The sequence below is a fragment of the Octopus sinensis genome, linkage group LG12 (genome assembly GCF_006345805.1).
Source record: "Octopus sinensis linkage group LG12, ASM634580v1, whole genome shotgun sequence".
Classification (NCBI taxonomy): Eukaryota; Metazoa; Mollusca; class Cephalopoda; order Octopoda; family Octopodidae; genus Octopus; species Octopus sinensis.
The window spans coordinates 5072512-5084782 of record NC_043008.1 but is presented as its reverse complement, the minus strand read 5'-3'; the positions used below and the strand labels follow the sequence as shown (position 1 = coordinate 5084782).

The 12271-nt window shown below is 39.3% G+C and overlaps 1 protein-coding gene across 2 annotated transcripts in view; it reads right to left on the bottom strand.

The window, feature by feature from the left end:
- Nucleotides 1-9396: 9396 nt before the first annotated feature.
- LOC115218127 (serine/threonine-protein kinase mTOR) overlaps nt 9397-12271 on the bottom strand; it is a 136342-nt gene continuing 133467 nt past the window's right edge. For both annotated transcript variants that reach the window (XM_029787923.2, XM_029787924.2), the window contains one exon: nt 9397-11268. In XM_029787923.2, the coding sequence (XP_029643783.1) occupies nt 11253-11268 (16 nt within the window). In that variant the 3' untranslated portion in view covers nt 9397-11252. The remainder of the gene's footprint in view (nt 11269-12271) is intronic.

Sequence of the window (12271 nt, the reverse complement as noted above, 5' to 3'; positions counted from 1 at the left end):
TGAATGGATTAACTGGAATCCTTGTTGTTATAACTGAAAGAGTACCAGAAAAAAAAATATATATCATCCTGGTTAAAAATCCCCTTACAGTTTTATTTCTTTTGATCTAAATGTATTGATCAGAATTTCCTTTCCTTATTTTTCCTAGAATTGATTTTTCTTGCTTTCATATGACTTGCAATTCACTGATGATATAATCTCATATTTTCTCCATAGTCAAGAATGTATCACAATGGAAGTTCTGCCTTTTTAGAGTTAAAAGAGACTCACCTCTGAACAGATGGCAACAGTTTACAAGAGTTTGAGTTGTCCTATGTTGGAATGCTGATCATATATTTGGTATGGGACTATAGCAACACACACATACTTTAGAGGGCAACCATGAAGAAAAAACCCAAAAAACCCAGTAAATTGGATGCTCAGTCACCCACCATAGCATCCATCTTACTTATCTTCTGTTGTTATTACACAAGTTTTTCTTCTCAAACTTGATGATTGTAGAGTGACCTTCTATATGGTCACTTGACCTGCAAAGAATAGCTACCAAATCTCCCTCAAATTGCACCTTCTTAAAAAATAATGGTATGCTGGAAATGTAATACAAGACGCACTGTCTGGGGGGGGGGGGGATGAAAGAAATAGACAAGATGGTCACCGTTTCAAATCCGTCAGTCATTGATTTATTCAATTAGATTACTTTAAAACAAAAAGTTAATATCTTAGAACCAAGGGTGGTCTTAGATATCAAAAGTTTGATCTGTCACCAAGTTCTCTGCAAACTTTGGTCAAAATAGCACTGAAAATACTGTCAGCAATGCTCTTCTTTCTTTTTACAGCAAAGTTAAACAAATTCAAAAACAATAAGTTACACATATTTGATGCTAACAAAATTATGTTTTATGACCTCTTAAAGTGTTCATACGTTCTATGAGCCAGAAACTTCAGCTCTTAGCTCTTAGATCCTTTGGTGCTGTCAGCAAAATGGGCAGCAAACCTCCAAACATCCCAATTGCTCGCCTTCCTCCTGGTTCCTCTTGCACCAACTCCAATTGCTATCATATCATCCCAGAACATACTGTGCTGCATCTTCCTTGGCCTTTCCCCTCTTTCATAATTATACACTCCTGTGCATAATCAAAGCACATGGTCAGTAAGAAGCTTCAGAGTTGTGAGAATAATAAAAAAATTATGGAGTTTATACTTCCAAGATTTATTAAATTCCACGTGTTGAACAACCCAATTTAGAATCACAGACTTGATCTCACTGAGAGCTAAACCATGGCATGATAATAAACAGTTTTTAATACAAGTGTTTTGGTTTAAATAAGCTAAGGCTAATTAACATTTTGTATTATATCGTCGTTGTTGTTGTTGTTGTTTTAATGTCTACTTTTCAGAGTAATTTCTTTGAGTCAGATTTTCTACAACCAAATACTTTTCATGTTGCCAACCTTTTTTTTCTCTTAGTCTGGATATTTTTCATGAAAAATTGCAAGCAAAATGATGCCTTTTGATGGTGACATTTGTTTACATCTAGTATTTGACATGGACACACACACACATATGATGGACTTCTTTCAGTTTCTGGCTCTGTTTGGCCCAGGGCTATAGTAGAAAACCTTTACCTAAGGTACAGTCAGTGGGCCTGAAACTGAAAGCACACAGTTGGGAAGCAAACTTCTCGACCATAAAGTCATGTCTGTACTTTTATAATATATTTATTGCCATTCCTCATCATTTGTGGATCAGAGTTTATTGAGGCAGATTTTCTATGGCTGAATGCCTTTCCTGTCACCAGCCTTCGCCCATGTCCAAGCAACGTAATATTTCTCCATGGCTGGACATGTTTTTGCAGAATACTGGAAATGAATGACACTGCTTGTGTGACAGTGGCACTCGTTTACAACCATCACACAATGTTAAGACAAGGAAACACAAACATTAACCCACTTACACTCATCCACACTTATATACATACATATGCATAAATATATCTGTGTGTGTGTATATATATATATATATATATATACAATGATGATGATAATCATCATCATCGTTTAACATCCATTTTCCATGCTAGCATGGGTTGGACAGTTCGACCAGGGTCTGGGAAGCCAGGAGGCTGCACCAGGCTCCAGTCTGATCTGGCAGTTTTTCTACAGCTGGATGCCCTTCCTAACGCCAACCACTCTATGAGTGTAGTGGGTGCTTTTTACATGCTACCGGCACAGGTGCCAGGGGATGCTGGCAGCGACCACGATCAGTTGGTGCTTTTTACGTGCCACTGGCACAGAAGTCAGTCAAGGTGGTGCTGGCATCGGCCACGTTCGGATGGATCCTTTTACGTGCCACCGGCCCAGGTATCACAACTACAATTTCCATTTGATATTTATGTACTTGACTCAATAGGTCTCCTCAAGCACAGCAGGTCATGTGCCACTGGTACAGAAGCCAGTCAAGGTGGCACTGGCATCAGTCACGTTCGGATGGTGCCTTTTACGTGCCACCGGCACAGGTATTACATCTACAATTTCCATTTGAGTTTTTGATGTTGATGTACTTGACTCAATAGGTCTCTTCAAGCACAGCAGGTCATGTACTATCAGCACAAGTATCACAACTATAAACAATGATGATGATGATATATATATATATATATATACATGTGTGTGTGTGTGTGTGTGTGATGAGCTTCTTTCAGTTTCCATCGACCAGATCCACTCACAAAGTTTTGGTCAACCTGAGGCTATAGTAGAAGAGACTTGCCCAAGGTAGCATGCCAACAGAGTTGAACCCTAAACCATTGGGAAGCAAGCTTCTTTTATCCATTAAACTGGCCACAAGGGCCTTACAAAGAAAGGAAGCTGCGGGCTGGACGAAGAAGACATGAGATGAAGTGATTGATGATATGACAATAACAAAGGCAACAGCAATGCCCGCCGATTGCTGTTTACCCGACCACATTGCTCTTTATAAGCACCAGTTTTCGCATAGCCCCAGCCCATCCAAAGTACCTTGAATTGCAGAATGACCTGCTGTGCTTACCTTGGATCGTAGGGTGACCTGCTGTGCTTGAGCCAAGTATATCAACATCAAAATAAATATCAAATGGAAATTGTAGTTGTGATACCTGAGCCGGCAGCACGTAAAAAGTACCGTCCGAACGTGGCCAATGCCAGCGCCGCCTTGACTGGCTTCTGTGCCGGTGGCACGTAAAAAGCACCAACCGATCGTGGCCGCTGCCAGCATCCCCTGGCACCTGTGCCGGTGTCACATAAAAAGCACCCACTACACTCACAGAGTGGTTGGTGTTAGGAAAGGCATCCAGCTGAAGAAACACTGCCAGATCAGACTGGAGCCTGGTGCAGCCTTCTGGCCTCCCAGACCCCGGTCGAACCGTCCAACCCATGCTAGCATGGAAAACGGACGTTAAATGATGATGATGATGAAGTACCATATTTGAGGCTACAAACCTCTTATATAGCAAAAGATCAAGGCGGCAATAAACCTTTCACACAAGTCAATTATAAATCAATGAAACAATACACCAAGCCGCTTACCTTAGTTACAAATCTTCATGTCTGACCAGACTTCTCGCCTCAGCTAAACATCTGGATGGCACCAAGTCGGGCCAATTTAGCATGACTCTGAAGGTATCCTTGGGTGAGGAGTGTATTATCCTGAACAGGTCGCTCTTCCCCCATGACCTTCGCTGCCCAGTCACTGTCCTCCATGCAGGGCAGAATCCCCTCCCTTTGGCCCTTCATTTTAAACTTCTTAACAAAGCCCTCCAATGTCTCTCCCTTATGGAAAAGGACCACAAATTCCTCCTCCATATCATGGGGGGGGGGATGTACAGTTTCCACCTTTGGTGGCACAACTCCCACCGATGGTGCTTTGGGACATGCCGGCAATGTCCTGTTTTTCTTTTTCTTCCTTTGAGCCATGGGAAGGTGGAGTTCCTCCGCTTTGTCCAGCAGATCCTCCCTCCCTTCTGCAGCCTTTGGATCCTTCGGTGGGCAACCATTGTTGCCCACCTTTCGTTTTTTTCTTTTTTTCGAGGTTTCCACCTTCTCTCCCTCCAGTGAGGGAGCAGAGAGTGGTATCTTTATCAACTGCTCCAGGACCTTATTTTGGTCCTTAGGGCAGTTCTTTTTGATATGGCCCGGTTGACACTTGCGAGGGGGAGGCGTCCCTCAAGCAAACTTCTCACCATACAACCACAATATATATTCACACATACACATTGCCGGCCCCGTGTCGGTGGCACGTAAAAGCACCATCCGTTCGTGGCCGTTCGCCAGCTCTGTCTGGCACCTGTGCAGGTGGCACGTAAAAAACACCCACTACACTCGCGGAGTGGTTGGCGTTAGGAAGGGCATCCAGCCGTAGAAACACTGCCAGATCTGACTGGGCCTGACGAAGCCTTCCAGCTTCACAGACCCCAGTTGACCCGTCCAACCCATGCTAGCATGGAAAGCGGACGCTAAACGATGATGATGATGATGACATCTTGCCGTCAGGCTTGGTCCTTGTCACCAAGCGACGACCAGAAATGTCTTTCCCTCTACTTGCTTTGTTTATACTTTGTAATTTGCTGTAATTTTGTGGTCAAAATAAATGAATTGAAGTGAAAAATTACAGTTGCTTTTCATGGAAGCACCAATCCACAGAACATGCCGTTAGCACAGCAAACCTTGGGTTTGGAAATGAATGCTACATCACACATGCATAGGGTGGAAGGGAGAGTTGTAAAATATTAATCTTTTACTTGTTTCTGTCATTAGACTGTGGCCATACTGGAGCACCACCTTCAAGAAGTTTAGTTAAATCAAACTCCGTATTTTTGTTTTGAAGCCTAGAGCTTATTCTATTAGTCTATTTTACTGAATTGCTAAGGTACAGGGATGTAAATGAACCAACACCAGTTGTCAAGCAGTGATGGGGGACAAACACATACACACACGTGTATGTATATATATATATATATACATACACACACGTGTGTGTATATATAATATATCTGATGGGTTTTCTTCAGTTTCTGTGTACCAAAGGTAGATAAATTAAAAAAAAATTTTTTGGAACAGTGGATCTTGAAGGAAATAAAACTATAAATAATAGCATGTAAGTATTGAATAAAAAATTCTTTGGCTAGTAAAAGTGAAAGGCTACTTGTTGGGCATGAACCCACATCTTCAGGGAGTTTACCGTTGACTACAAATAATCCTTTGAGTTTCTCTATTCATTTGAGGAAGTTTATTCTTACAAGAAAAAAAATGTCTGTTAATATAAGAATTTAGAAACTGAGAGAGAATGTGAAATTCTTTTTAAGAATGGCTATATTTACTTTAAGACTCACCATTCCTAAAAAGAATTATTTCACATTTTAAATTCTTATTTTCCAATAAAATATTTTTTTTATTTTTCATTTCTGCTTTTTTTGTTCCACTTTCAAATTTTGCCAAAGTCAATTTCACTTTTATCCTTTCAATATTGGCAAGATAAGCACCAGTTTAACACTGAGTTTGATATAATTGACTAACATCTCCCACTAAAATTGCGGGCATTGTGCCAAAATGTGAAAGCAATATATTTTGAGGAATTTCATTTCAGTGACTTTACTTTTTAAATTTTATTGATATAAAACAGAACTAGAAAACAAAAACTAAATGATATATATATATATATATATATTGCTGGATGTGCAATGTCAGTGTATATGTTCGACAGAGTGTAAAGCATCTTGAGAGAAAAGCTAGGCATAAGAGGCATCAGATGTGGTGTGCAAGAGAGACGACTACACTGGTAAGGTCATGTGGTGCATATGGATGAGGACAGTTGTGTAAGGAAGTGCTGATCTCTAACTGTAGAGGGAGTTTAAGGTAGAGGCAGGCCCAGGAAGACATGGGACAAGGTGGTGAAGCAATGACTAGTGACCAAGACTTTGTTATTTATTTTTTCTGGATAAGATGTCACTATATTTCAAGTAACATATATATATATATATATAGTATGATTAACTCAGATAGGGTGAGTGAATATAACTGTTGGTTAATTGGTGGATGGGAGTGCGATCTCTGGGTCTCTGGGTTAATCACAGAATTTGCTTCAGCATAATTAGTGTGATTAATCACTATAAATAGTGTGACTGAGTCAGAGATTGATTTACTAAAACATGTCCGTGCCATGTCTCGTGAATACTCCTACCTGTTGTGCCATGCTGTGCCAAGGCAGTTTGCTAAAACTTGTCCTTCCTGTTGTGCCAAGCCGAGCTAAGGCTTCTTCCTGGTGTGTCGTTCTGTGCCAAGTTAAGGCAGTTTGCTAAAACTTATTTTCCCATCGTTGTGTGCCATGCTGAGTTAAAGCTTCTTCCAGGTTTGTTGTAACTCGCCACATTAAGGCTCCTTCTTGTCCTGTCGTGTTGTGCAGGGTTAAGGTTCTCTCCCATTGTGATGTGCCAAGTTGAGGATCCTTCCCATTGCACGATGCCAACTTAAGGCAGCTTGCTAAAACTTGTCCTTCTCATCATCCTGTGAAATGCCAAGTTTGTAAAAGCTCAGTACAACTGGAAGGTCAAGTTAAGTTAAGGCTCCTACCAAGCATGTCATGCTGTGCCAAGTTAAGGCTACATGCCATCGTGTCGAGTTAAGGCTCATTCTTGTTATGTAATGTTGTGCTGAGTTAAGGTTCTTACCCGTCGAGCCGTGCCAAGTTAAGGCAGTTTGCTAAAAATTGTCCTTCCGGTAATGCCATGCTGTCTTAAGGCAATTTGCTAAAACTCTCCTTCCTGTCAAGCTGTGTTAAGGCAGGTTGCTAAAACTTGTCCTTCCCATCATGTTATGCCATGCCAAGTTGAAGCAGTTTGCTAAATCTTTCCTTCCTGTCAAGCCGTGTTAAGGTAGTTTGCTAAAACTTGTCCATGCTGTGCTGAGTTAAGGTTCTGTCATGTCATGCATGCCGTGTTACGGCAATTTGCTAAAACTTTCCTTCCTGTCAAGCCATGCTAAGGCAGGTTGCTAAAACTCGTCATTCTTGTTGAGCCGTGTTAAGGTAGTTTGCTAAAATTTGTCAATCCTGTGCTGAGTTAAGGTTCTGTCATGTCATGACAAGTTGATGCTCCTTCCTGTTGTGCCGTGCCAAGTTAAGGCTCCTTGGCATGTTGTGCTATGCCGTGTTAAGGCAGTTTCGCTAAAACTTGTCCTTCCCCACTACCATCATCATCATTATTATTATTATTGAGTGAAAGAGCAGTGCATGCCATCAAAGTGACACAGGGGTAAAATATACAAAGCCCAGTATACCAATCATGACTACCCGTCTGATAAGGGTACACTAGGCACATGCATCACAACCATATGTGCGCAACATGGTGATCTTATATCACGATAAGCAGCATATGACCTTACAGGTGGGGCCCAGTTAGAATTTTCTTCTGGTCAAGTAATCCAACCCACTCAAAAGGTCTTTGAATAAGGGTTGTTTAAGGATGTTGAACAAAACACCCATATTTCCAGAGGTGAATCATTCAAACCCCAAAGAATCCCTCTCAACACATGGCTATGATGCTCCTCCACTACTTCTGCTCATGATCAGAGATGCACATATCGTCAGCCACTAAGGGACTTGCTCAACTGGTTATGGTCAAACAACTGACAAGCAAATCTGTGGTATTGAGCAGAATATTTGCTGTAACCCATCTTTTATACCAAGACAAAACAATGTACATGATAACACTTCCAATCAGTTAAGATCAGAAGCCATGAGAGCCACTGCCTGGTACTGCATCAGGGCATTATTATTATTACTACTACTACCTCATCTAAATAAATATCAGAATGATTTGGGGAGACAGACGGTGTTGATTATTTTGTTTCTTACACGAAGATGATGACAGTACGTCACAGCTTAACCCTTTTGATAGTAATCTGCCTCAGATCAACCCTGCTTATGATATAATCCTCCCGTTTTAAAGGGATTGAAAGTAAAACCTTCCTTCAAAACTTCATGTTAATTTGTGCTCCATGTCCCAGATGAATAATAAAATTATTTTACTAGAGATTTCATTATATTCAAGATTAATTGAAATAGAAGAGCATTTCAACAGAAATTTGGTAAGATTGCTATATATACACCCACTTAAAGAAGATGTACAACAATACGTATAAAATAAAATAGTGAACAGTGACTGATAGCCTGTGGGGAGGGATTCCAATAAATTTGTTGTTTGCTTCTTTTTTGTCTATATAGAAAAATGAAAAACAGGAAATCAAAAAGCTAGAAAGAAGGAGAAACTTCCAATCATGGTAAGTTTTGTAAAATAATCCTAATTTTGGCAAAAGGCCCACAATTCTGAGGTGAAGGGGTCAGCCAAATACATCAAATCTCAAGCACTTGACTTACACTTGAAGGATGAAAGGCTAAGCTAACATTGGTAGGATTTGAGCTCAGAATGTAAAGAGCTGAAAGGAATGTTGCTAACAATTCTGCTGTCTGACTGCCTCAATAATGATAACAATAATAACGATAATCTTTTCCACTATAGGCACAAAACCTGAAATTTGGGGGAGGGAACCAGTCAATTACATCAACCCTAGTACTCAACCGATACTTAGTTCACTGACCCCAAAAGGATGGAAGGCAAAGTCAACTTCAGCGGGATTTGAACTCAGAATGTAAAGCGGGAACAGATGCTGCCACATTTTGTCTGGTGTGGAAATAAGTCTCGCAGCCTGCCACCTTAATTATAATAATTAAACACATTCAATTATAATTCACTAAAATGAACTGTTTGTACAATCAGATGGGGTTAGTGGTGGTGGTGGTGGGACAATCAGCAGAAATAATTAAACCAAAAAGATGATATTAAACAGGTTGAAGACTCTCAAATCAATCAGGTGTTATCAAATAAAAGATACATTGGATAAACACCACAGAATTTAACAGTTGAAGAACCATCAGTCTGCGAATATAATTCAGAGAAGCTTGAGAAAACACAGAAGTACTCTTCCATCACTTGGAATTCTGAAATAATGAGTCAACAGCCAAATAGAAATTATATGCATATAATAATTGTATTTAAGAATCACACACACACTGAGTTACCTTACTGTATCTGCAGCAAATTAAAGCAGAAAATTCTAAAAATATTTACAAGACTATAATTTAATGATCACCACCAAATTTTTTAATTTTTGTCTTTTTTTAATCATGAAACATTCTGACAATAGTTAAACCATTGTCTCAAATAACTTTCCTAATAATACCATAATTGATTTTGTTTCCAACAATTTTAATTTTAATTATAAGAAATCTGATTACAGAACTAAAATAATTAGTGTAAAATCATTTTAAAGAAAATTAAAATGTAATGGAAAAAAAAAAGGAACAAATTGGTAATGGAATGATAGTTTTAATATTCTGATGTAGCAAATCATATTTTCATTTTCTTTTCACTTGTTGATGAAAGAGAAAATTTGATTCATGTGAAATAGGAGAACATCATGTTGGTACTTCTAGTTTCACTAAACAATCTCTCTCCTACACAGAGAAATTCGGATAAAAAAAAAGCTTATTTTTTGCTTAACGAGTTTAAGACAAAAAAAAAAAAACCTTTCTGCAAAGTAAATAAACCTTATAGCTAATCCCTTATTTCATCCCTTCTTGAATTGTCAGTGAAAATCGCTAAAGCAATTTTGCACGCACTCCCCCTCTATGCCCCTGAAATATAAACACAAAACTAATCCAATTAGTTTAATATAGAAAGAGTATACTGAGGGGGGGGGGGAGTAATGAATTCCTTTAATTTATAATGAATGCAGCATTTTAACGTGTTTTTAAGGTTTAGGAAATTGAACAAGTATGCTTTTGGGTTTTGTTAAGTTGGCTGCTAGCGATACATATCACAAACAATTCATGTCAAGAGACCAATTTTAAATAAAGCTCAGTTTAATCATCAGGAGATGCTATTAAAATAATTTACAATTGTAAAGAAAAGAAAAAAAAATTTTAGATTTACATCTTATTTCACACACACACACACACACACACGCATGCATACACAGAGAATTGGGGAGATAAATGAGTGGCCCCCACAAGATAATAATACATCAGATTAGTAAACTGGACTTCAAAAAAAGAAGTATTGTTTCATTATATAAATATAGATGTTTTCGATCTAGTTTGAATTCTTTAATTGGTGCTCAAGCCTTGAAAAAAAAAAAAGAGTTAAACTACATCAGCCGTAAGGGAATACATGTCTATCTTATCTAACTCGTCCAGTAGAGCCCACCAATTGATATCTGAAAAGTTCGATGAAATAACTCATGAACACTGCGATAGCTTCTACCAAAAGATGCTTCAACATATTTACGTCGTCGACCAGTCTGAACAAGGGGAGATAATATACGAATGATTCTTTTCCTATTATCTCCCCTTGTTCAGACTGTTCGTCGTAAAAGAACATCTTCTGGTAGAAGCTATCGCAGTGTTCATGAGTTATTTCATCGAACTTTTCAGATATCAATTGGTGGGCTCTACTGGACGAGTTAGATAAGATAGACATGTATTCCCTTTCGGCTGATGTAGTTTAACTCTTTTTCTTTTTCAAGGCTTGAGCACCAATTAAAAAATTCAAATTTGATTGCAAAGAATCCAAATTCGATGGCAAAGAATTCAAACTAGATCAAAAACATCTATAAATAATTGGAGCAGAGTCTCAAGCTTATGTTTTTTTGGTTTTTTTTTTGTTTTATTCCTTGGTGTAAGGTAAGTAATGGATTTCAATGAAGGTAACACATAAACCTCTTGAAGAACGTTTATGAGAAGGCCTAGCTTTAGGGTATGATCGCCCCACCCCTGTCTCTAATAAGTGACTTCCACACTGCAACATGTGGCACACATGTAGCCGGCATAGATTGCATTCAGTAAAAAGTACCAACGTCGCACAATCATACAACATGTGGCTTTATGCATAATAAAGATATGCGGAAATAAACCCCACATTCACCAAATTAATACAGAGGAACAGATCTCTGTATTTCTAAAACTCATTGATAAAAATGAAGACCAGCCGATTCTATCAGGCAATAGTTCTCTGGGAGTGATTTTTATTTTTGGTTATGTCCACTTCTGGTTTTGTTAGCCTGACAGTTGGCTGACAACCAATACGGGCACAGACAGTCTCTATTTGTTTGGATCAAAAGTTCTTTACGTTCTCAAACATTTATTCCATCTTTAAGCACCAGGAATCACTACCAGAATGGACACCTGCAACGAGAAAGAAAAATGTGTTTCTTTACTACCCTCAAGAAGGGGCTAAACATAGAAGGGACAAACAAGGACACACAAACGGTTTTAGTCGATCACATCGACCCCAGTGCGTAACTGGTACTTAATTTATTGACCTCAAAAGGATGAAAGGCAAAGTCGACCTCGGTGGACTTTGAACCCAGAATGTAACGGCAGATGAAATACGGCTACGCATTTCGCCACCTATAGAAATGAATACACATGGAATACACAATGTTAATGTAAATCATTTATAAAGTTTATCAAAATGGCACATTTTAGATCGAGGACACCCATGATTAAAAATAGCCATGATCATTCTGTTGTTCACAGTATTCTTCCATTATTTTGTTTTGTTAAAACAGCACAGTATGGTTTAAGGGAGATTCAGCTGCTATTTTTATCAGTTTGCATGATCATTTTGAAGTTAGGGGTCTTGGGTTAAGCATCTTCTGACACCTTCAACCAGTCATGTGTTATTAAATATTATTATAATGTCATCATTTCATAATCATCCTCATTTTTCCTTCTTTGGATACTAAACTCTGCTTGCGAAGACCTGTTGAGGCAAGTGAAATCAAAATCAAATTCGATGACTGGCATCTGTGCTACGGGGGGCAAAGACCTCCATACGAGCGTGATCATTGCCAGAGCGGCTAACTGGTTTCCGTGCCGGTGGCATGTAAGAGGCACCATTCGAGCGGGATTGTTACCAGCATCGCCTTACTGGCACCTGTGCCGGTGGCATGTATGAAAAGATTCGAGCAAGGTCATTGCCAGTATCACCTGACTGGCCCCCATGCTGTGGCACGTAAAAGGGCACCATTCGGGTGTGAACGTTACCAATGTCGCCTTACTGGCACCTGTGCCGGTGGCATGTGTAAAAAGATTCGAGCGAGGTCATTGCCAGTACCGCCTGACTGGCACGTAAAAAGCACCCACTACACTCTCGGAGTGGTTGGCATTAGGAAGGGCATCCAGC